The sequence below is a fragment of the Leucopleurus acutus genome, assembly GCF_964270905.1.
Source record: "Leucopleurus acutus genome assembly, chromosome: 3".
In the NCBI taxonomy this organism is placed as follows: Eukaryota; Metazoa; Chordata; class Mammalia; order Artiodactyla; family Delphinidae; genus Leucopleurus; species Leucopleurus acutus.
Window position 1 is genome coordinate 32,049,238 of NC_139145.1, and position 26,126 is coordinate 32,075,363.

General features: G+C 49.9%; 1 protein-coding gene across 2 annotated transcripts in view; it reads left to right on the plus strand.

Annotated features, from left to right (window-relative positions):
- The window catches only part of SLIT3 (slit guidance ligand 3), a gene marked incomplete at its 5' end in the record, with an annotated part of 610,658 nt that overhangs the window by 531,520 nt on the left and 53,012 nt on the right, over positions 1-26,126 (plus strand). For both annotated transcript variants that reach the window (XM_082835732.1, XM_082835733.1), the window contains 7 exons: positions 1,325-1,488; positions 2,554-2,686; positions 11,590-11,658; positions 13,714-13,785; positions 14,396-14,467; positions 22,688-22,759; positions 24,425-24,588. In XM_082835732.1, the coding sequence (XP_082691858.1) occupies positions 1,325-1,488; positions 2,554-2,686; positions 11,590-11,658; positions 13,714-13,785; positions 14,396-14,467; positions 22,688-22,759; positions 24,425-24,588 (746 nt within the window). The remainder of the gene's footprint in view (positions 1-1,324; positions 1,489-2,553; positions 2,687-11,589; positions 11,659-13,713; positions 13,786-14,395; positions 14,468-22,687; positions 22,760-24,424; positions 24,589-26,126) is intronic.

A 26,126-nucleotide genomic window follows, 5' to 3' on the forward strand; every position in this document is an offset into this window, starting at 1 on the left:
TAACATACTGTACTTTTTGTTGTTAATTACATATTGTCTGCCTCCCATCAGCTGGAGCATACGTTCCAGAAGGATGAAGTACGGGGATATATGACTGTTTTGTTCACTCCTCTATCCTCAGTGCCTACACCTGAGCCTGGCACTAAGCCCATTATATAATGGTTGAATACGTGGATGAGTTGAATGAATGAGTGACATGAAGATAGAGGACAGCGGGTTAGAACTAGCATGGGTGGGTTGGTTGATCTCAGCCCACTTCTCACCCCTCCTGGATGCCTCTGCACTGGGAATCCAAAGACACGAAAGATGCCAAGAGGGCTAGCGTCACAAAGCATGAAGGGAACCAGCTCCGACAGGGGAAGGAACGTGCCCACCTTCTCACAGCTACTGAGCGTCAGAGCCGGAATCAACCCCAGGAAGGACTGACTCCCGAGACCTTAATTGCCATGTCAAACCGCAGCCCCTCAAGGGCTCTCCAGCCCTCTTCTGTCACCTCCCTAAGTTTTACATTCCTCATTTGTGAGATGAGAATACTGTCCCCTCCTTCCTAGGGTTGCTGTGACAAGTCTGAATGAGAGAATGGATTTATAAAGCACTCAGCCCAGTTCCTGTCCTCTAGAAAACCCTCAGAAAGTGATAGCTGCCCTCATCCCTCCATCTGTCCCATCACTGCATCTGACAGATTCGTATAAAGTGCCCATGCCGATGTCCTGCTAGCTCTTGGAGACACAGAGCAGGACAGACAGACCTGGTCCCTCCCCTCCGGGAATTGAGAGCCCAAGGAGGGAGGGGTTCCCAGCTCGGATGGATACTGTGGAGGAAATGAAGGGGAATGAGGGGGGAGAACGGGACAGGGCAGAACTTTTCATTTCCCTTGAGATGAGGGGCTTCTTTGAGGAGGGGTCATTTAAGCTGAGGGCTGAAGGAAGAGGAGGGGCCACCCAGGCACACCGTAGAGAAATTCATCCCCGGCGGGAGGAGCAGCACACGTGAAGGCTCTACGTGTAAGAAAATCTCTGGGGAGGAATTGAGGCAGTTCACTCAGCTGGAGCTCATCAAACAAAGGAGAGACGGATGGCGACTGTATCCATCCGCGGAGGTCTGGAATGAGACCCTTGCAAAGACTGCCTCCGCGTTTTAGAAGAGAGTCTGCCTTCCTTTTCCCAGACCTTCTACCTCCTTCGTCCTTTCTCCTTCCCCTGAACCGGAAGCAGACCTGCCTGGAGAGCCAGGCCCTAGGCTTGCAGACCTGGATCCCAGGACCGGCTCCCACGGGACAAGGGTAGAGGCTAACCATTCAGAGAGGGCCCTTCTCTCCTCCCAGAAACCTCCTGTCCAACCCCTTCAACTGCAACTGCCACCTGGCCTGGCTCGGCAAGTGGTTGAGGAAGAGGCGAATCGTAAGTGGGAACCCCCGGTGCCAGAAGCCCTTCTTCCTCAAGGAGATTCCCATCCAGGACGTGGCCATCCAGGACTTCACCTGTGAAGGTAAGAAGGCTGGGGGCGGGGCAGGGGAGCAACGCCTGGGAAGACAAGGACGCTACAAGAGAAAAGAGGTGCAGGCAGGCGGTAACTGCAGGTCAGGACCCCCCGAGATCTGATTCTCCTCTGCCCTCAGCATGCAGCCCGAGCTCTGGAGGGCTCTGCAGGCCTGCTTCTAGCCCACATGGCTCTGTCGTGCAAATTAAGAACAGGTGCCTCTTTCTAAAGACATTTGACCTCCATCAGTCAGAAATCTGCTTTTGTTAAAACAAGGTACTTTACAGCCATCTGTGAAGACACTGTTGTACCAAATATCTTAATCTGCCGTATCCACAGTGAGGTTGGCGCCCATTAGATGGTGGGGCACCCTTGTGCAGTACGCTACCTACACAACTGTACATGGGAGCCCTGGGCCGAAGTTTTCCTGCCTGCATCATCATGAGGCTGAGAGTATGTGCTCATGAGAAACAGACTTCAAGATGAGCTTCTGGGAAATTCCTGTCACTGGCTAGGCAGTACGAATACCTGAAGATTCAAGGCTTTGAGTGTCAGGATTCCAGAGGGCATATTTGTTTGCATAAATTCAAGCCAGCACAGTTTTCACTTGGTCAACTTTAGGTTATCTAGAGACGGATGAACTGGTTTGTAGATTAACTGAGGTTAAGGTATAATGGGGGCTTGGGGACACATTGACCACGCCAGAGGGATTGTATAGTGGGAGGTGTGGAGAGAGGGAGAAGGAGGGGAGTAGATAGGGCCCTGTCCCTACCCTGACCACTCCTTCAGTCAATTTGGCTTATCCAGATCTGGTTAACAGTAACCTCTTCCATATCTAACACCTGGTTAATCAAGTTTTTAGCGTCTTTGTTTTATGTTAAATGTGGTAGAAGATGGGCAGCCCTATTCCCCAGCCCAGGTGCATCTTCTTTCCCTTCCAACCACGGATAAGACCAGCAAGCTCCTCATTCCCACTTCTGGCTCGAAGCGGAGAGCTTCCCTTTCCTGCAGGCAGCTGGGTCGGGGAATGGGCCTCGCAGCCCTGCGCCATGCTCACTCCCCGGCTCTCCACAGGCAATGATGAGAGCAGCTGCCAGCTGGGGCCGCGCTGCCCCGAGCAGTGCACCTGCATGGAGACGGTGGTGCGATGCAGCAACAAGGGGCTCCGCACCCTCCCCAAAGGCATCCCCAAGGACGTGACGGAGCTGTAAGTACACCCCCCCACCACCACCGACACCCCGTCATCCCGCCACTACGGGCATCCGTCACACTTCACCCCTGCAAGCAAGACAGCCTGGGGATGCCCTACCTGAATGGGTCCCAGCAAGGTGGTGTCAGAGCCTCAGCCGGGGGCAGGCAGCAGCTTGCACACGGGGACAGGAAGCTCCCCTCCCCAAGCCTCTGCCTGGCAGGTGACGAGTATCTAGAGTACAAGTGGGAGGGCTGTTGTCTCGTTTTCTCTATCACCCCCAGTCCCCTGCTCTGCGCCGTGCCTTCTAGATTCCCACATAGTCCCTCAGTCTGACACCAGAAACAGCACAGGATAATCGTCAAAACATGGGCCCACAGGCACTATGGCTTAGCAAGCGCTTCTACAAATAGGATCCTGTTCTACCTTAAAAACACCCATTTTACAGATGAGACCTTAGTTCTGGGTTCTGCTCACTCTTCACCCAGGAGCCTTCTTATTCCATAGCCCAAGCTCCTGACACTAACTCCTCAGGGGCTCCTCCTGCCCCAGAAGCTCCCAGTTAAATGAAAGAGAGGCCCTTCTCTTCCTGAAGGGCTCTTACTATTGTGGATGAAACGTTATTTCTGCCCCCTGGGAAGCGCAGGGAGTCCTCTCGAGAATGTCCCAGGAGCTGCGCAGCTGCGGCCCGGTAAGCGCCACGCACTGGCACAGGCATGCGAGCCACGTTCAGTCTCCCGTTCATTCACTCAACATATATTCGTTGGGTGCCGCTTGCGTCAGGCACTCTGCTAACACTGGAGAGACAGCGGTACACAAAACAGGCATGACCCCTCCACGCGTGGGCTCACGGTTTCGTGGGGGAGGTTGATATTCACTCAGTCATCTCAGAGGCACATGTGACATGACAGCCGTGAAAAGCACTACAAAGAGGAATCAAGGTTGCTATGACATCCGAAAGTAGGGAGATTTGACTTCGATGTGAAGATTGGAGAAAGCTGCTCTGGGGAGGGCGGCGGGGGTGGAGCTGGAATCTAAAGGGCAAGGAGCGGATGATGGGAAGGGAGGGAGGCTGCCCCAGCTGAGGCCCTGTGCTGGGAGGGGGCAGAGCCAGGAGAGGGGCTGGCGGAAACCCAGAGGGCCCGGCCGGGGCACGCCACCGCCCACCTCTCACTCTGGCCCTCTCTGCCCGGACCCCAGGCACACCCCCTCCTCTGGGCCAGCTTAGCACACGCCCTCTGGCTCTGCCAGTGCTTCATGGGGTGGAAGCTGACCACGCTCCGGTCTAGAATGGCTGAGAGGTTCCTGGGTATGTGTTACAGCTCCCGGCGTCTCCTGACACTCAGCGAGGCTGTAACAAGGGCTGCCAACCCAAGTGAAAGAAGGAAAAGTCGGGATAGTCACTAAAAAGTCTGTCAGCCCTGGGTTTGGGCTGGGGCCGTGCCCTCAGAGATGTGCCCGAGCAGCAGTGTGATGAGCTCCACGCCCTTTCCCGGCTGGGCTGGGCTTGGGGTGGGGACTGCAGGAAATGACCCAGGTACATGCCTCCTTCCTGGGCTAATTGAGTGCCAAGTGTCACGCGTCAAAGAGAAGACAATGCCATGAAAACAGGCCCTCGGACGCTTTTCCCCAAAGCTCACGAAACACAGATTGAAATGACAAAGATAATTGGCCGTAATTATAAGGTAAACTTCAGGGCTTTGGGAGGAGACCTGATTTCCTGCTTTGGAAATGATGGTGCTTCCCTGTGCCAGACGTGGGTTCCAGAGCTCGCCAAGGAGGGCAGCCCTCACCCCTATTCCCAAACCATCTCCTGGAGGGGAGAGGGAGTATCTGGGGAGGGCAGAGGGAGGCAAGAAAAGAGACGCCAGAGAAAGCGAAAGCGGGCAGGCCCAGAAAACTGGGGCTTGGAGGTCGTTTGTTCAGGGACACTGGCTGAGTCCAGATTCAGTGTTTCCAGCACTGGCTTTCCAGCTCCCTTGGCTTCATTAGTTATCTCGGGCAGAGCTGCCAACTTACAAAACAAAATTAAGTTTAATTCGCTGAGAAGGGGTGGGGAGATGTGTGTGTGCATGTGTGTGTATGTATGAGTGTGTCTGTGCATGTAAACAGATGAAATGCAGGCTCAGAGAAGTTAAGTATATACATATGTATATATATATTCAAACTGTATTGAATAATTCAAAGGTATTAGAGCCAGGCACCGCTCCAAGGCTTTCCACAGAAAGTCCCATCTAATCTTCATAATCACTTCAAGGTGGTGATTATTATCAACCTCATTTTACAGATGAGGAAACAGAAGCTCAGAGAGGGTAATTAATTTGCCCAAGGTCACACAGCTATTAGCTAGTGGAACCTGAATATGAGGCTCAGCTGCCTGACTCCAGAGCTGCCCATGCATCACCCCAGGCCCCCAGTCGGACTCCTGGCTTGGAGTTGGGGCTCCTGGAAGGTGGCTGCTCTCCGCCTCCTTCACCATTCAGTAGGTCGAAGAAATCTTTATGCGGCCCTCGTCAGCACCACAAAGCTCGAAACAGAAACGGGGAACAATCCATTCAGCGCTCTGTGTGGATTTTCATGTGAGGCAGCTGTGTCCTCGTGTGCTTGCGCTGGGGCTGAAACAGAGCATTTAAATGCAGATTAACACAAAGGTTGACCTGCTGGAAATGCTCTAGTAGTTCTAAGGCTGGCAGGGCAAGAGTGCAGTCTTCTGAAAGGGTCCCTCCGGGGCCTGGGCTGCAGGCTAGAGGCGACGTTGGAGTTCAGAGTGTTCATGAAGGGCTTCCTACAAAGAGCGCTTTCTCACACAGCCGCGTCTGCATTTCTGAAGTGAAACCTTTTGATTCCGCATCTTCTGAGCCTCAATGCCAGGTCGCCAGGGACATTCTGCACTTAAAACAGCTCCCTCGCAGCTCCCACTTGGCTCCGCAGTGCCAAATGCAACAGCACCTGGAGAGTTCTGGGGTCTTCATCACACAGATGATGTTTCTTGAACATCTACTGTTGCCCGCTAGTGTACAAGGATGCTCTAGTGAGCAAAACAGACATGGTTCTGCCCCATCATCACAAATTCACATAAAGGATGTCCCCAGTGGGTGCGGGGGATGGTATCAGGGAAGCGATGCTCAAGCAGAGGCCTGAGCATCTATGTGAGGTAACTAGACAGGGAGGGAGAAGAGGAACCAGCGGGTGCAAAGACCTGCCCCTGTACCAAGCGGAACATGGGGCGTTCGAGGAGGGGTAAGGTCACTGGAGGTGGAACCAGAGGTCAGGCAGAGTTTGCTGTAAGGTGAACCAGAGAGGCAGGCAGGAACTGCAAGGGCTAATTTCGTGTGTCAACTCAGCCACGCTGTGGTGCCCAGTGGTTTGGGCAAACATGAGCTAGATGTTGTCGTGAAGTTACTTTGTAGATGCATCAACACCTACAGTCAGTTGGCTTTTGAAGGAAAGGAGATGGCCCTTTCTAATGTGGAGGTGGGCCTCATAAAATCCGTTGAAGACCTTAAGAACAAAAACTGAGGTTTCCTGGAAAAGAGGGAATTCTGCCTCCTGACTGTAACATAAAAGTCCTGCTTGAATTTCAAGTCTGCCTGCCTGACCTTCCTTAGAATAAATTCTCTCTCCCCCTCCCCCTCCCCTCCCCTCCCCTCCCCTCCCCTCCCCTCCCCCCCTCCCCCTCCCCTCCCCTCCCCCTCCCCTCCCCTCCCCTCCCCCTCCCCTCCCCTCCCCTCCCCCTCCCCTCCCCTCCCCTCCCCCTCCCCTCCCCTCCCCCTCCCCTCCCCCTCCCCCTCCCGCTCCCCCTGTGTATGTATTACTATATGTGTATATGTAATATATTCGTATCTCCTGTTGGTCTGTTTCTCTGGAGAATCCTGACTGGTACAGGACAGACCACAGAAGGCTTTGCAGGATTTGAGCATGAGTTGGGTAGCCCTTCTCCAACAAGCAGTGGAAGACAGGGAAGGATTTTAAGCAGGGAGAGAGGCCGATATAATCAGCATAGTCCTAACCAGAGCCAGGCTAGAGCCCAGGGTGCCTGGCATGGTAGGCTCCAGAATCATCTGTGTCATGTTGCCCATCCTCCAGGGTCCTGAACCTCCCTGTGTCAGATGAGGATGCTGTCAGCATCCCTGAATCCCGGTGGTCATTTGTGCATTTATTCAACTGTTTTGCAAGTGCATGCATTTGTGGAGCACGGCCTGCCCTGCAGATGGAGCTAGGCCAGGCCAAGGGCACTCCTTGACACCACTGCAGGTTTTTGTCTTTTTAATCCAAGGTCCTGTGAACAGCCTTTCACCACATTCATTCATTCATTCGACAAATATTTGAGGCCCTACCATGAGCTGAGCATACTATGCTCTGGGATACAGCAGGAAACAAAACTGGCAAAACACCCAGCTTCGTGCAGCTTACATTCTAGTGAGGGCTGACTTCTCGGGCTCTGGAGTCCAACAGATGTGCGTTTAGATCCCAGCTCCTGAGCTCCCTGTTTATACCTCTCTGCGCCTCAGTGTTCTTGCCAACAAAATGGACAAATATACCCAGCAAAATACACCCCCCAACGCCAGAGGATTAAAGGAGATAACAGACCAGAGTCTTTCTCCCAAAGCACTGGCATGTACACCTCAGCTAATGCCGGTGAATTTTGTCTTGGTTTTGTTATTGTCCTTGTCATTGTGCTGTCTGTGAGGTTGAGTAACGTACCTCAAGCCACACAGCAAGCCCAAGCCATAGGCCCACCCTCTGATGTACTTGCCACAGGGTCTTCTAAAAAGACCCCAGCAAGGAGACTTGGGGTTTCGCTGTTTTGTTCTGGGTTTCAGCTTAGATGCCTCAAGTTTGCTAAGTAACTGTAGCAAACAAACGAGAGAGAGTCAGAGAATGAGAAGCAGAAGAGGGTGAGAGAGCGCTGCCAGGCTGAGGCCAGACTCCTTCAGGCTGCTCCCTCCTCTGGGGTTAATTAGTCTCCCTCTAGCAGAGATGCTCTCTGGACCAGCGCCTCCCCAGCAGCCCTGCTCATTCATCCAGCTTCTGCCTCCCAGCTTCCCTCCATGCCACTCATCCACAAAGCACTTCCTGCAGGTGACCAGGTGGCGGCCCAGCACAGCTTGTCTCCCCTCCTTCAGCCTGCATAGACCTCGGAATCCCACCATGCCTGCAGCCTCCCTGCCCAGCGGAGAGAGCTGGAAGCCTCCCCTCAGATGCCTGCCCCCCTCCACCCGCTCTCACCTGATGAGGGGCAGGGCCAGTGTCCACACAAAATGTAAATGTCCTGCAGGTGATGCTGGGCGAGAAGCATTCAGGAAGCTCTCCACAACGCCGGCCCCTGCACCTGTCTGCAGTCATGGCCTCTCCTTGCACTTTGTTTTTTAGGGAGTCTGGGGGGGGTTAAAATTGAGTTATAATTAACATATAATATTGTGTTTGTTTCAGGTACATAGTGATTGAATGTTTTTATACATTATGAAATCACCCCAATAAGACCAGTTACCATCCATCATCATATACATCATATACATGATGTGACACATCATATATGATATGATATATGATATGATGTGTATACATCATATACATCATATACATATAGTCAATAGACTATATTCCTTATGCTGTACATTTCCTCCCCGTGACTTATTTATTTTATAGCTGGAAATGGGTATCTTCTAATCCCCTTCACCTATTCCATCCGTCCCCTGGCCCCCTCCTCTCTGGCAACCACCAGTTCTCTGCATCTGGGAGTCTGTTTCTGCTTTATTTTGGTTTTTAGATTCCACATTTAAGTGAAATCATACAGTATTTGGCTTTCTCTGTCTGACTTATTTTACTTACATAATACCTTCTAGGTCCATCCATGTTGCTGCAGATGGCAGAATTTCATTCTTTTTATGGTTGAGTAGTATTCCATTGTATATATACCACATCTTCCTTATCCATTCATCTACTGATGGACACTTAGGTTGCTTCTATGGCTTGGCTGTTTTAAAGAAGACTTCTATGAACATTGGGGTACATGTATCTTTTTGTTATAAATTTATGTATTTTATTTATTTTGGGCTGTGTTGGGTCTTCGTTGCTGTGCGCAGGCTTTCTCTAGTTGCAGCGAGCAGGGGCTACTCTTCTTTGCGGTGCGCGGGCTTCTCATTGCGGTGGCTCCTCTTGTTGCGGAGCACGGGCTCTAGGCGCATGGGCTTCAGTAGTTGTGGCACGTGGGCTCAGTAGCTGTGGCTCGCGGGCTCTAGAGCGCGGGCTCAGTAGCTGTGGCTCACGGGCTCTAGAGCGCAGGCTCAGTAGTTGTAGCGCATGGGCTTAGTTGCTCCACGGCATGTGGGATCTTCCTGGACCAGGGCTCGAACCTGTGTCCCCTGCATTAGCAGGCGGATTCTTAACCACTGCGCTACCAGGGAAGCTGGGGGTGGACATGTATCTTTTCAAATTAGTGTGTTCGTTTTCTTTAGATAAATTCCCAGAAGTGGAATTACTGGATGTATGGTAGTTCAATTTTTCGTTTTTTGAGGAAACTTCGTACTGTTTTCCATAGTGACTGCACCATTTTACATTGCAGCAGTGCACGAGGGCTACCTTTTCTCCACATCCTTGCAGACACTTGTTGTTTCTTGCCTTTCTGACAATAGCCATTCTGACAGGTGAATGAACTGACCACAGTGTGATCTGCCCCACCTCCCGCTGTCCTCTCTTCACCCACCAGACTTTGGCCTCCCCAGCCTTTCCTTCAAGTTCAGGGCCCTCCCCAGGCTGCAGTCTCCTATGCTGCATCTCCTCCTTGCCTACATCTTTCTGCAGGAAGCTTTGGGCATTGTCTGTCACTACACCTTGTTCCTTTCCTTCAAAGCACACATTGCAATTTGTAAGTTATATTACTTTATGTGTGTGTCTCTTCTCTCTCCCTCCCTCCCTCTCTCTCTCTCCCTCCCTCTCTCTCTCCCTCTCCCTCTCCCTCTCCCTCTCTCTCTCTGTCTCTCTCTCTGTCTCTCTCTCTCTCTCTCTCTCACTCTCACTCTCTCCTTCCCTTCTCCCTCCTTCCTTCCCACACACACATTAGATTTTTAAATGCCAGAAAATAGGCACCACCCCTATCTTATTCACCAGTATATACGGTACCTGGCACATTGCAGTTGCCCAATAAATATTTCTGCCTGAATAAATGACTACATCAGTGAATACATTTCTCTTAGCTCCTCTGCCTGAGGGCATAATCTAAACGCGTGTGCGCAGCTGAATTTTAAGTCAGATGATCAAGCTCCCTGAAGGCAGAAATGGGGTCTGGTTCATCTTTGTATCTCCCCCAGCATCTGGCATAGTTCTTAGAGCAATACGTATACAGCAAAGATTGAGGACCAAAGGGACATTAATCCAACATGCCACGGCAACCAGAGGCCGTGTGGGGTCCTGCCCAATGTTCTGTGCCACGAGGATCCCTCAGGGCCAGCCAAGGGAATAAAGTCACTTGGCCTTAATTTAAGGTAATGCCCAATGCCTTACCTTTAAGGTAAGGTAAGGACAAGTTGTCCCTAAAGCTAAGCCCGGTTTGGTCGTTGTGACACACTTACCCATATCGTATTTTAACCCATTTCATCCCATTCAGTCATTTTGCGCTGGGTCTACTGGATGCCAGGCAGTGTGCTAGCACCTCATTACTCAAAATGTGGCCTGTAGACCATGAATGAGCTCCACCATCTCCCAAGAGCCTATCAAGGATGCAGACTCTCCAACCTGATGGCAGACCTACTGGATCAGAATCTGCTTTTTAGCAAGATCCCAGGTGATTCATATGTACATTACAGTTTAAGAAGCCCTGAGCTAGAAAAAGGTAGACCTAGGGTCTGCCTTCGTGGAGGCTGAGGCAGGCACGGCACCAACGAACAGCAGTAGCTGGGTGTTGACTGTTACGGGAGAGGAAGCTATGCGAGCTTTATATCAAGGGAGACTCACCCCGGAGATGAGAGCAGACCTTATAAGCCATCTTAAAGATTTTGCTGTTTTGTCCTGAGAGCAACAGGAAGCCTAGGGAAAGGGGTCTACAGCAAGGGTGGGGATAAATGAATCAGCCCGTGTCCCCTCTTAAGGGTAGTCATAACGTTTGTAATTCATCATCAAAACACGACTTCCTTCTCTATCTTCAACCACGCTCGGGTGTCTGATGAGCAGGTTAGCACAGAAGCCCGCAGTCCAGGCAGGTCTAGGCTCAGCCTTTGCCCATTCAGGAGGGGTCTCCTGTTGGTGCGGCCTCATTCTGAACCCCGTCCCGTTCTGCATGTGGTCCTCCTGCTGGGGACTGTAGCACAGGGCTCCAGGAACATGCCCTGTCTCCTCAGTTTCCAGATGCATATCAGAGATACTCAACACGGAATGAGGGTTCTTAATGGCTCAGCTCTCCACACACTCCGGTAGCTAAATAGAGGCCATTTGGAACTGTGATAAAACTGCAGTCAGAGAGACCTGGGTTCAAGTCCTAACTGAACCACTCGCTGTGTGACCTTGGGCAAGCGTTTTAACATCTCTGAACTTCTGTTTTCTCAACTGTGAATCCCTGCCGTGTAAGGGTATTGTGCAGGCCAGATATAAAGTGGGTGCTTTATTCAAGAAATAATTTATTGAACACCTACTGTGTGCCACTCTGTACACAGTCTTAGGGGGCTCCAACCCTGGGCAATTTTAGGCAAGAGCCCTGCCATCATGGAGCTTAGCAGCCCAGTGGGGAAAAGTGTCATTAATTGAACAATCACACAAATAAATATTAGATGACGAATGTAGTATATGCTTTGAAGTGGGGGAAAAAAGAGCCATGAGAGAGCAAAACAGGGACCCAGTCCAGCCTGGGAAGTCGGGAGAGGCATCTGAGGTAATGGCAGTGTGCGCATTGTCTCTTTGCCCCACGTGACTCTGCACCTCTCTTTCAGGTACCTGGAAGGAAACCACTTAACAGCCGTGCCCAAGGAGCTGCCCACCCTCCGCCACCTGACACTCATGTAAGGAGCCCAGCGTTGGTGGGATATTTCATTTTCTGTCGTTAGGGAGCGCAGGAAACTGATGCAGAGGGTGGGTAGGGCAGCGCTGCAGGCTTTGGGGCATTCCTGCACTTTTCCCCCTGGGTGGAGCGGCAAGAGGCAGCTGGGAAGGATGGGCTGGCTGGATGTGCCAGGTCTTACCCAGTGAGGACTTCATGCAGAAGTACCCACATCCTGGCCTCATGGTCACCTGTGGCACCTTCCTCCTTGGCTTGGAGCCTCCGACCTTCTGGTCTCCAATTAAATTCCCGAGATCCCTCAGTTTCTTGCAAGCTGTGGCTGTACTTAGGTTTGCCAAAAGCATAAATTTGGCATTTCTTCTTCCTCCTCCTTTAGTTACTCAGAAAATGTTCTAAGCAGCTGGTTCCAATTGAGGTTCTTTCAGGTGGGAGCCGCTCCTGGCTCCAAGTCGGCCAAAACCCAGGAAAACCTCTGAATGAGGAGCAGGGCTGCTGGGCATGGGCGGGGCCCAGGAAGCTGGGGAGTCCTTGAGCTCTGTCCCTCACTGCCTTGCCAAGAGGGCACCCAGGATCCTTGGGCAAGTGCTGTTGAAAGGTGCCCCATCTGCGTAGGGGGCAGGGAGCCCCGGAGCAATGGCCCTCAACCTCAGCTGATTATATATCACAGTAGTTTGGGGTTTCTTTTAAATACTGATGCTCAAGCCTGCCTTACACCAATGAAATCGGAATATCTGGGCATGAAACCTAGGCCTCAGAGAACTAAAGCTCCCCAGATGATGCTAATGTACAGCTGATGCTGAAAACCACTGCCCTGGATAGTTATCCTCGGGGAGAAGCTGGAGCTTGCAGTTGGCAAAGGACCACACTCCCACCAACCTCATTCCCCCAAGAGAGAATCTGATAAGATGGAATAAATGAATGCTGGAAGAGAGGGACGGTGGAGGGGCTATGAGGAGAAGAATTGATCGGGGGGGGGGGAAGCACTGCAACAAGGAGAAATTGTTACCTTATGTGTTATGTTTTGCTGGTAGAATCAAATCGATGGATAGACACCACTGAATGTTTGAATAGCTGAATAAATAGATGAATGAATGAACGACAGTGGGTGGAATGACTGATTGAATAAATCTTCAGTAAAAAAATGAACACTTGGACTAATGGGTGGATAGGTGAATAGATGGATGGGTGGAAAGATGGATGGATGGACAGCTGGGCTAACAGATGGACAGATGGGTGGCAGATGGACGGATGGATGGATGGATGATAGATGGGTAGATGGACAGATAGATGGATGGGCTGATGGACATGGGGAGGATGAGTGGATGGGTGGATGGATGGGCAGACAGATGGATGGGTGGACAGATGGATGTATATATAGATGAATGGGTAGATGGGTGAATAGACAGATGGGCGGATGGGTGGATGAATGGGCAGATGGATGGATGGGAAGGTGGGTGGAGGGGGTGGATGGATGGATGGATGGATGGATGGATGGATGAATGGGAAGGTGGGGGGGTGGATGAATGGATGGATGGGCAGATAGGCAGATAGGTGTATGGACAGACAGACCAGTGGATGGAGGGATGAGTGGGTAGACAAATGAATGGGCAGATGGGTGGATGGACAGATGCATGGATGGACAGATGGACAGATAGGTGGATGGATAGATGGATGGATGGATGGATGGATGGGAGGATAAGTGGATGGACAGATGGATGGGCAGATGGACAGATGGTTGGATGGATGGATGGTTGGATGGATGGGAAGATAAGTGGATGGACAAATGGATGGGTAGATGGACAGATGGGCAGATGGACAGATGGGCAGATGAATGGGCAGACGGACAGATGGATAGATGAACGGGCAGATGGGTGGACGGACATATGGACAGGTGGATGGGTGGATGGATGAATGGATGCATGGATGGGTGGGCAGATGGGCAGACGGATGGGTGGATGGATGGATAGCAGGCATGCGTGCATGTGTGAAAGTTGGGAATGACCCCCTCTGGATGCAACTAACAGTACAATGTGACCCTTCTGCTTACTTTTCCTAGTGACCTGAGCAACAACAGCATTGGCACGCTGACCAACTACACCTTCAGTAACATGTCTCACCTCTCCACCCTGTGAGTACAGTGAGCTGCTGTGATTAACATGGGCCTCATACTAAGGGCATCCTTCCTCTGTCCCCTCCGGCTTACATGCTCCGCTCTAGCGATCCTCAGGGCTGTGGCTGACCCAGCACAGGGCAGACCTTAATCATCAGAAGGAAAACAGAGTAGGTCAGAACTCCACTGTCTGGGCAGTTAGAGAGGAGTTAGCACCTAATTACTTCTGAAGAAGTTCCTCTTTGGAATACCTTCTGTGATTTGTGAATTTTCTCTCCCCGTGAGGGTTTCCCTACACAATTATATTTTGCTCAGACCCCTTTATTTCCCATTAGCTCTGTATACTGTGGGCACTCACCATCTGACAATAGACGGAGGTGATGGCAAAGCTGGTTAGGGAGCCAGCCTGCTAAGGAACATATGAGGAAACTGGGAAATGAAGCCAGTGAGCTTCCTGGAGTGATGGGGAATGTTTCTCTTTCCCTTATCCCTAGGATGCTTTTTGTCAGTCTATTAAAATTGGGAGGGTAAAGAAACCGTTGGCTTTGACTGGTCCAGTGTGGACAATGCATGTATCAGCAGCTAAGAACAGGAAGAACCAACAGAGCCTGTGTGTCCTCTTCCACAGGATCCTGAGCTACAACCGGCTGCGATGCATCCCCATCCACTCCTTCAACGGGCTGCGGTCCCTCCGAGTGCTGTGAGTACCCCAGTGCGCTGATTTCTACTTATGCTTCGCTGGGTAACAGCAGGCAGGACTGAGCACTCCTGTTGCCTGCTCTTCCTTGCTCAAAGCCCATTCTACCCGCCATGCGTCCCTCCCCTAACCCAACACTCTTAATTTGCTCAATGGGGCGGAGAGAGCTCGTACTTAAGAGTCAGTCACTCCCTGCTCCGGCTCACTTCCTCTGTGGAACCCGGCACACATCACTCACTCCTCTGAGTTCCCACTTCTTCATGTGCAAAATGGGATCCATAGCACATCCCTTGCAAGGATTAGGATCTGCAGTTCTATGCAGTTCTATTCTGCACCCTAGCAGAGCACACTGTGCAGCACTTGGCCGCTCTTCTGATGATCATTACATCACAAGTGGTCCCTCTGGTTTCAGAAGGGCAATGTTAACACTGTGAACCTCTGCAAGGAAACCAGGCTCGTGCAACGGAGAGCCCAAGCTGGAAGCCAGCGGCCAGGGCCAGGGCACACACATAACCATCCGTTCACAACCGAGTCGGCTCATAAAACATCCTTAAAGTTTTAATAAGTTGCCAACATTTAAATATCAGGAGGTTTCTCATATAAATCCCGATTTCTACACTCTCTTGGAAAATGGAGAGACCTGGCCTCCCAGGGCTCCCCTCTGCATTCCTGCAGGGCTGAGCCGTCTCCTGCCCCTTTGAACAGAGTTCTGCAGTCTGCAGCCTCCACGTCACCCACCCATCTCTTGTCACCTTATGATACCTGCCTGGCCCTGGCCTACACAAGGGGAGTGGACAGCCAACTGAGGCAGATGAGCTCTGAGCAAAGGCAAGATAGCCATGGAGTCCCCTGCTTTCCAGGCATGGCTCTGCCCCTCCCTAGCTGTGTGTCTTCTCATCATGAAATCAGATAACGATGGTAGTGGCCTCACAGGGTCTTATGAGGATTAAATGAGATACTGTACGTAAAGCACTTAGCACAGCTCTGGCCCGTGGTAGACACTTTATATTCATTTGCTGTGACTGTTCTCACATGAGCACTTGCAAGAGCAGGAATGGTACCTCACTGCCACCCCAACCCTGGGCCCACTGTCACCTGATATTTCTGCCTGCCCATCTTGCACCTATTTTGTTGGCAAGGGAGGATCCTTGGAATGATATTCCCATGAGAACAGAGATGCCAGACACTCTGCCCCCAAACCTATCAACTTCTTTCCCTTCTGGCCCATTATGACTATAATAGTGAAAACCATATTTTATGGGGCTTTTCACGGTCATTGCCTCATAATGCTGTGTGGTTGAGAGGGTTATGTCCATTTTAAAGATGGGAAAACTGAGACCCAGATGGTGAAGTCGCTGGCCCAAGATTCAGCAGTCAGGAGCTTGCAGAATCCAGCCTCCTGACTCAGAGCCCCGGGATCCTTCCCAGGACCCAGTTACGGTCGGCAAACAGCACCCAATGAGCAGGTCCATTTCGGAGCCTCCAGGCTGATGTGATTTATTGAGGCCCACAAAACACCAGTGTCAGCGACAGCTCCCGCCACATGTCATCTGTGCTGTTATTAAAAGTCAATTCTGTGGGGGGCAAAGAAGTACCCGTGCTGACAGTGTGCAATCTGTTACTGTCACTTATTTTATTATCTATCTTCTCTGGGGAGCTCGAGAATGGAAACATCAGCAGAACCCATTTCCCTGTTTCGAGTTGAACACCACGGGAGATGGGCTCATCTCATTGGCTGAGGCTGGATCTGCTGCCCACCCCCCGCCATCCCCCCTCAATCCCAATCTATTGTCCCCCATCCCAGTCTTCCAGTTCTGGGCATAGCTTGGCTGCCAGGGGGTGTGACCTGCCATTTCAATGGGATCCGTGTGCCTATGTTCATAATTAGAGTAGTTCTGGTTGGGACAGCTCAACATGTGGAAGGGAGAAAGAGAATGTTTTCCTGTCCATCTGTCTGTCTACCAGGGTGGTGGGGTGCACATCACCCCCCTGTCCAGGATTTCCTCCTTCCTCAGCACCTCGTTGGTGTCACTCCAGAACCAGTGCTGTCATTAGTTCACCAGGAGTCCACATAAAACATCCAACACACTTGTGCTTGCTTCTTGAATTCAGAGTGAGTAGGCTTTTCGCATCATCATTTTAGAATCATGGGCTCTTGTAGATAAAAGAGGATCTTAGAGGCCCTCATTCCAACTATCTACCTCAGTGGGGAGCAACCATTTTCTGCATAAGGGCCAAGGCAGGAAAAATTAAAATGTTTATGGGCTGCGTTTCTTTTATGGTATTTGTATCCTTTCTCCCAGTAATTGCACATCTAGGAATTTTTACGAAAGGGTATCCGAAATGAGAGAAAGGTTCTCTGCATTAAGAGCTTGGTTGCACTGTTATCTTTAACCTAAATTTTAAATATTACCCAGAAGGCCACAGTGGGGAAATATTTAAGTAAAGCGTGATGCAACCAGTCGATGAAGTGCAATTATTGAAAGAGGAAAACTAATAGCAGAGTGGGAACCTGTTTACCACATTGCGTTATGTGGAAAAATAAACCTAATTTGTATATTGTTACAATTATAACTGTATATATGTACAATTGTAACATATATACAAATTAGGCTTATTTTTCCACATAACACTATGTGGTAAACAGGTTTCCACACTGCTATCTAGTAACTGTAACCATATCAATTATAACATTGATAACCATGAAGAAAGACTGTAAGGGAACATGGGCACATAAATGAAAAGAAACATTGGTAGCTAACATCTAATATCAAATCATTTCTGTCATAAATGAAGACAGAGTTAAAGATGAATGAAGGCAGTAACAGATTTATAATTTGGGCAGTTGGGAAGCAAAACAGGATTTTGGAAATCAGAAATGGCAGTACCTGTAACTGCATGTGGTCATTCGTATATTCTTTTCTCATTTCTGACGGGTTTCACTAATTTGATTAGAATTCCAGAAATAACCGGAGACCCAGGGATGCTGGCAGTTTGGGGTGAGGAAGGAGGATAAGAGCAAGGTTCAGCCACAGACGAAGGCCAAAAAGTGTTCTGGAAAGCAGCAAGAAAGACCTGACATTTAGGAAGGAGAGAGAGAAGGAGGGGGGGAGAGAGAGAGAGAGAGAGAGAGAGAGAGAGAGTGTGTGTGTGTGTGTGTTGGTGGGTGGATATGAATACATTTCAGAGACAGGATATTGGTCAAGGAGCTTTGAGAACAAAACTTTGTGTGAAAATGTGCTTCTCCTACCTCACTCTTAATCTAAAAATAGCCGGAAGAGAACATCCTCCTGGACGTTCTAGTCCTTTTTCGGGGATCTGTGTGTTCCCTGATCTTTGCCCCACGCCGAGCCACATGCCTGGTGTGCGTGTGGTCCCAACTGTCACCCCCCGGCCCCAGCTGCAGGAGGGCCACCTGGAATCAGTTAGCGCCAGGACTGTGTCAGTGTGTGCTTGTGAGGGAGCGAGCGGGATTATCATTCATCATCCGTATGTTTTTAGCTCCTGTTCCCTGAAATAAGACTGTGCTTGCTGTGTATGCACATGCGGCTATTCCCCACTGCTCAGCAGGTTGCATGGACCCTCCCTACAGCATCTCTGCAAAGGGCTCCATTTGCCCTTTTGTTGGATTACCTTCAGAGACTAAGAGCTCGCTCGCTTCCCAGACAGCCCCATTCCATTTTTGACCAGCTGTTGAACATCAGGCGACTCTGGTGAGCCAAAAGGTGACTCCTTGTGGTCCCGGTTTGGCCCTTTTGTGCCACCAAAAAAAAAAAAAAAAAAGTTTAATTATGAATTTTAGAAGTGGGGAGTGAGTCTCAGAAACCCTGTCCAAACCACTCATTTATAAGACAAGGAGGCAGATTCAGAAAGGTTTACTGACTTGCTCAACATCGTTCACTTCTTCATCCTTTCCTGAATGCCCACCGTGAGCTAAATGCTATGCTAAATACCGCAGCGGCTGGGGCACAAATAGTGAATGTAGCACAGTTCCCGCTTTCAGAGAGCACACGGTCTAGAACGGGAAATAGACAGACAACTACAGTACAGGGTGATGCCTGTGAAGGAGCCATAGGAATACGAGTGAGAGGCATGGAGGCCAGTGCTGGCCATCAAAAAGACTTTGAGAGACAGTTATCACTGCTGACGTTTGTTAAACCTTGACTATGCACTGCACACTGGGCTAACTGCTTTCGTTACATTGTCATATTCACTCTTCCCATCAATTCTATGAAGAATATACCACCATTATCCCCATTTCCCAGATGAGGAAACAGAGGCTTGGCAAAATTGAGTAGCTTTCCCGAAGTGACACAACGAGGAGAGAGTAAAGTTGGGATTTGAACCCAAGACTGTTTCCTCTCAGAATCACTGCACTTAACTTCTGCTCCCAAGGCTGAGTCTGGGATGTCAGAGGGAGTTACCCAAATACGGATGGGAGTGAAGAACATTCTAGGCAGGGAAAATATAAATGCACTGGACAGAAGCCTGGAAGTCAGGAAGGGCATGTGCATGGGGGTGGAGGGGTGGGATGTACAGGAAGCTCCAGGTGTGGCGGGAATGTGGCTTCTGGGTGTGAGAACAGGAGGAGATGCTGCCGACTAGTCGTAAGGTGGGAGTAGAACCAAGGCTGGAACCCACGTCTCCTGGCTTCTAGCCCAGTGTTCTACCACCTTCCATCCTGCTCCGTCGTAGGTTATCATCTATTTTTATTGCCTCTCATTTCAGACTTTTCTTGAAGACTGGGGGTGGGCGGGGGACACGGCCTTTTTAAAAATGGAGTGTTTTTTCCCTTGCCCAGAGAGGCCTGGGATGAGAATTAATGAGTGGGGTGGCGTGAAAGACATGGGCCGAAAGGTGATGGATACAGGGCAGCTCTGGCAAAGTTCAGTGTGTCTCCTGGAATCCTCCACGGGGCTCCTTTGGGATGATAGGCTGCATACCTTCACGCTTCTACTCTAAGCGGGTAACGCCTTGAGAGGAATGCCCCCAAATATGTCCAAGAACACAGAGGGGAAGGAGTCACGACGATGCTTGCGATAATCGTGGCTGACCCGATTGAGGGCTTACGTGTGCTGGCCCTGCACTGCGTCCTGCACCAGCTGAACCACTTGCATTGTATCTTTAAATCCTAGCTTAGGAAGCAGTATATTAGATCCCTTCCTGACTAAAGGAAAAGAAAATCAGTTCAAACCACCTTAGGCAGAAAAAGAGAATTTATTGATGCAGGTAACTGAAAAATGCAGTAGTAGGTATCAGATTCTATGGCCGGATGCAGGTACTCCAGTGGTACTGTCAGAAATGCATCTCTTTCTGCCTCTCAAAATGAAACTGTCTCTGTCCTAGTAGTTCCAAGGAAAGCCCCAGAAATATCTCTCAGTGGCCTACTTAGGTCACATACTCAACCTCAAACCAATCACTGTGACTCCGATTGGGCAGACCTGGTCCATAGCTCTGCCCGTGAGGCCAGACCACTTGGACTCAGAAGTGGGGAGGGGTGATTCCCTAATGGAAGAGGGAGGAACTGTTACAGAAAAGAGGAGAATGATGTTGATCAACCCATACCCCCCAAAATGTATCTACTATAAGTAGATACTAAGAATTCCTCTATTTTAGAGATGAGAAAACTGAGGCACAGAAATAATGTCAGTTGTTTCAGGTCACACAGACAGTGATTATTAGAATAGGGATTCGAACCCAGGCTGTCTGACTCCAGACCTTAAACCCCAGGTCACCTGGGAGTGGCCTGTGTTGCTCAGAAGAGAATTCACCCACCCCATCCCACATTTAGGATGAGGATAGTTCCCGTCATCTATCATACAAACTGTGAGCACCTAGAGATTCGGAGACCCAGATTCAGGCAACCCAGAACTGACAGGGAATGGTTATGCCCTCCAGTTGCTCTCATGATGTCCTCATCTGCACCCTGAAATTCCCTAGTCTGCCTTAACACCTCCTAAGAGTCAGGAGGGAAAAAAGAGTCCCGGATGCTTGAAGATGAGTCATTCCCAGTTCAGAGGTGCTTGCCTGCACCCGCTCCCTGTGAGGTGTAAGGGAGAACGAGAGGGAAAGGGGGCGTGCTTAGTGCTTCCTGGGAGAGCACATTTGTGCCACTCCCCTGGCATCCTTTAGGAGGGTGGTTGGACATGCAAGAGTCCTTCTTTGGGGGCCAAACCAGGAGCCAGAACGTGCAGTGTAGGCAGATTTCTTTAGCGTTGTCCCAGTAAATTACAGCCCCCCTACTCTGCAGTTTATAGAGACCTCAGCGGATCAGCTCATAATAAATGGGAGTGCGACTTGCAGGGGTCACAGTACCAAAGCTGCCTTTGGGTCATTTGGTGTTTTTAAATTAGGGCTTTGTGCCTCTCCCGGGGCCCGAGCCGCCTTCGGAAATGCTTAACAGTGGGGCTGGGTGCGTTCGCCAAACAGCAAGCAGCCGTGAAGTCATCCAAGTTAATAGCAGACGGGAGCCGGTGTGATTCATAAATAACCACATGGATTAGAGACTAAATGGTACTGATAAAAGTGTGAGGAAGAGCTTCGAGCCCCTTCTTACTCAGGGAGGTGAGAAGCTTCCACGGACACTCTTTAGGGGACTGGGTACCCTCATCCTGCTGTCCTGGCTGTCTCAGCTTCAAGGAAAGCTTTCACACTGCCATTCAGGGAGACCAGGGATCTGGGGTGGGGGGGCGCTGGTGCGTGGGTGTTAGAAATGCAGAACCTCAGGCCCCACCCCAGACCCACTGAATCAGACTCTCTGGGAATGGGCCTCAGAAATCTGCATGTGTATTAGCCCTGATGCCCAGTCAGCTTGAGAGGCCCTGCTCATTGTTAAGTGTAATTAAGCTGACATCTATATTTCAGCCGAAGACCCAGGGCAAGCTAACATCAGTTAAAAGGGAAACAGAAGAGCAGATTCATAAGTTACTATCCTGTTTACACTTTCACAGTCAACGTTAATCACCCCCTTTGTTTAACTAGGGTTCCCTTCACAGCCCAGGGGACGGTGCCCGGCAGCCACTAAGGAAACCCTTGAGTTTCTACGAATGGCACTCCTTGCATCTCACGGGCCAGCCCCAAAGTGAGTCAGCAGTTTGGGGATTTTTTTGTGTGCAGTGGATGACTAATCCTTCCATGGAGGGTATAACCCACGAATTGTGGATTTGCTCATGTTGTTACTTGAGCAGCGGAGCCGCGTGCCTTCCATTTTTTTCAGAAACCTGTTCTCCAGGCACTTATTGAAAGCTCAGTGTGTGCCACCGCCCTGCAAGTGAGCATAGCTCCCAGCTATTACACCGCAGGGTGGAGAGAGGCATGATTAAAGCCAAGCAGGTTGCCTGGCCCCTCGGACACACTGTGGGATAATGCACTCAGGTGCACACAAGAACAACACCCACGTATGTGTGTGGGTAATGCCACACCCTTTCCCATAAAGATGAGTGTCCGGCTCCGGGGAGTCTCCCCAGGAGCTGAGTGCCCCCTTCCCTTTGTCTTCTGGGATTGATAGCATTTCTCAATCTCCCTAAAATCTCTCTAGGTGAATAAGAAGGGAACCAGTTTCTTGATCTGTACCAGGCATTGTTCAAGACCTTTTACAAATACTAATAAGGTTAAACATTTAGTACTTAGAAAATGCCAGGCTCTACGTGGACTAGTGCACCCACAACCGAAGGTACCTTCTGTGGCAAATCTTTTTGCTTTCTTTCATTCCCATTTTATGATAGGAAACCAAGGCACAGAGAGGGTAAGTAACTTTCCCCATAGTCACACAGCTGGTAGGTGACAGAGTCAGGGTGTGAATGCAAGCAGCCCAGCTCCAGAACTTCTGGTCTCAACCATAGTTCTTCACATTATCTCTGAAACCCCAGTGCCTTCACTAGATTGCTCTCTGTCTCCATGTTTCAGGTGCAAAAATGGAGGCCAGGCAAAGGAAAGGAACTCACCCAACGTTCCGCAGCTGAAAGGGACTGATTTCTGATTCCATCCCAAGTCCGTCTGATTCATCTTTGTCTTTCCCTAACCCTCTACTCCCAGCATCCCTGCTGCTGATCTGGGCACGGAAACATCAGTGCACGTGACATGAAGGAGAGATCCCCTCCTGCTGCTGCAGTGGGGCTCTGCGTGCTCAGAGGCATGGCTGGGCCAGCCTGGGACGCCAAGAGGGTGTACTGAGTTCAGAGCTGTTACTGGGGGTTAACTTTTTGACCTGTGCTTCTGCTTCAGAACCCTCCATGGCAACGACATCTCCAGCGTTCCCGAAGGCTCCTTCAATGACCTGACCTCTCTTTCCCATCTGTAAGTAGCCCTGTTTCTCCCCCACGTGCATCTCCTCAAAACAGAAAAGATTATAATGCCAGAGATAATACTATCAGTGCTACCACCTCAGTATGGTTTTTTCCATAGGAATAGAGTGTGTTTTATTTACAAAAATGTACCCACATTGTGCACATTGTGTGTTCTCTGCTTCGGATGCCTTCAAAGACATAATCAATTATGTAAACAATGTAAATATTTAATAAGAACGCACATAAAACTCTTACTATGTGCTCAACACTTTAGATGAATTATCTCATATTTCTTACAGCAGGAAGGCATTTTTATCTCCTTATTAGACATGAAACTGAAGTTAAGAAAGGCTGAAGAACTGGTCCAAGGGTTGCACAGCTAGTAGGTGGCAGAGACCTGGTTCAAATCCAGGTTTGCCTTGATGCCAAAGCACATATTCTTTCTACACTCGGCATCAGGTAGGCCCCTCCCATTTTACACAGGGGAGACTGAGGCCCATACATATTAGGTATTGCATACCCCTGCCGGTGAAAATGCTTGAGTTCGTATACCTGCTGTCTGTGTATTTAATTATTTTTGTATTGTGCACATACACAACACTGATATATTATGTATGCATATCATAAAACATTCAAAAAATAGAAATGTTAAAGGCTATGGTTAAAAGTCAGCAGAAGTTTTCGTATTTTCTTCCTCAGACAGCACTTTGGAGGTGTCTGCACTGGATGATACCATTTCCCTCCCCTGCACTTGTAAGCTGAGTGGTGCATGGGAGGAGAACCTTCCTTCTACTCTCTTAGGCTCTGTGGCCGGCCCGACATCAGCCAGATTAACGGGAGAAAAGCATACAAATGTATTTAATATTTTTATGTGTATGTGGGAGTCTTCAAAAGGAGAATGAAAACCCAAAGAAGCCATTGGGCCCCAAAGCTTATATACCATTTTTACACAAAGAATGATGAAGCGTGGGGCTCTGACACGACAGAGGAGCTTGGACTGGGGGCGGTAAATCATGGGACCGGGACTAGGAAATCATGCAGAAACTGATGGAAGATCAGCGTTATTTTAGGAGGTTTGTTTGTACAGATCCATTTTGGTATCAACTCCCTTCTCTTCCTGGCCCGGGGAGGGTACCTTTCTCATAGGAAATATGACCTGCTTTTAGCTAGAAACAGCATCTGCTGTTTCTCAAGTGCCTTCACCTCAAAATAGTCAATAGACAGAGCGGCATATTGGGGGGTGGCATGTTCTGAGCTCCTTCAGTGGTCTGAAGCTGCTTCCTAGGTTGCCGGGTATCAAAACCTTCTCTGCAAAGTACATCCTCCAGTGCAACCTTTAGTGGGGCAAGAGAGCCAGAAAATCAATGGCCAGAGGTCCAGGGAGCCTCCTGGAGGGGCTGAGATTGGGGGTGAGTTGAGGATGGAATCTTACCAGGGTAGGTGAGAGCAAAGCCTGAGGGATGGGAGGGGCTTGGGTGGGGTTGAAACATCTGCAGGGATTGGAGGTACAGTCTGGAGTTACTGACTTCACCCCAGTGAAGTCTCTGCTGGTCCTCCTGTCAGACACCCCCAATCTAGCCAAAGTCTGAAAATTCTGCTTTTCCAGAGGACCAAGACCACGGGGCCTATGGGCCAAGCTGGGCGGGGGAGCCTGACTGCCTGCTCTGCCTCGTAGGGCACTGGGAACCAACCCACTCCACTGCGACTGCAGCCTGCGTTGGCTGTCGGAGTGGGTGAAGGCCGGGTACAAGGAGCCTGGCATCGCCCGCTGCAGTAGCCCCGAGCCCATGGCTGACCGACTCCTACTCACCACACCCACCCACCGCTTCCAGTGCAAAGGTAGGTGCTGACTCACCCCTCCGCCCCTCCCTGCCCCCTGCAGGGTCTGCTGTGTCCCCAGCAGCCTGTCAGAGCTATAGGCATCTCAACAGGTGTGACTTCTAAAACCGTCACCCTGTTCTTGCACTGGCCACACAAAGACTCAGATGCTGAAACTGATGTGGACCTGCATCTAAGGGTCCACTTGTCATTCGCTCCCCTAAGTCCCTCTGCTGCCATGTCTACATATTCCTCGTTGACCTCTTACTCTACATATTTTTGCATAGTTGAGAAAATCTTTAACCTGCATTTTTTTTTTTTTTTTTGCGGCACGCGGGCCTCTCCCTGTTGTGGCCTCTCCCGCGGCGGAGCACAGGCTCCGGACGCGCAGGCTCAGCGGCCATGGCTCACGGGCCCAGCCGCTCCGCAGCACCTGGGATCTTCCCGGACCGGGGCACGAACCCGTGTCCCCTGCATCGGCAGGCGGACTCTCAACCACTGCGCCACCAGGGAAGCCCTAACCTGCATTTTTTACCCAGCAGTCTTAGAGCATAAGCATTTTCCCGTGTTACTACAGCACATTTTGGGCACATGAGATTTTGATTTGACTGCATGATTATTATGATAACAAACTACTACTGGGTTCTTATTATGTGGCAGGCATTATGTTAAGCACTTTTTCATGTATTATTTAATTCTCACTTTCCGTGGAGTCGTTCATTTAATTCCCCAGCACCTCTGTGGAGTCTACTTTAGTAGTAGACTTACTTTCAAAAATGAGAAAACCGAGGCTTACTGAGGTTGGATGACTTCTCAAGATCACACAGTTAAGAGAATTCCAGGTCTTTCTGATTCCAGAGTGCATGGTCTCAACCACCAAGCTGTAACACTCCATCATAACTTCTTTAACCAGTTCCTGGTTTTGAACTTTCAGAGTATTTCCTTTTTTTTTCTTCTGACCACGGCTGCATTAATGTCTTTCTCTGTTTAACATTATGTCCTTAAATAAGATTCAGAGAACGGAAATTACGGATCCAAAGTATATGGTCATTACTAAGGTTTTCACACTTAACGCCAAATTGATTTCCAGAAAGGGTCGTAACCAATTTTCACTCCCAGTAGCATCGTTTGAGTGCATCTTTCATCAGACCCTTGCATTATTTTATCTCATTTTGTAATCATTGCTAATTCAATAGGTAAAATATTATATCCCCTCATGTTTTGTTTTTGATTATTGGAGGAACTATTTTTTTTCCCAAAAATTTACTTTCCGTTTGTACTACACATTTGCCTGTTAATGTCCTTTGCTCATCTCCTAAGGCCTCAGTGTTTATTCTGATTTACAGATACACTTTACCTCTAAAACTTCACTGTGTCCCTGGAACACATAGCCTCCCTGGAACAGACGATGTCTCTGTTCTGCGGTGAAGCCAGAGTTGGGCCAGCTGGCATTGGTTCTCAATCAGCCCATTCTGTTCACCCCACCCACAAATGGTCAGACTCACCCTGCGGTCAGTCTCAAGCCAATCTCCAAACTGATGACTGTTATCCTGGGATCA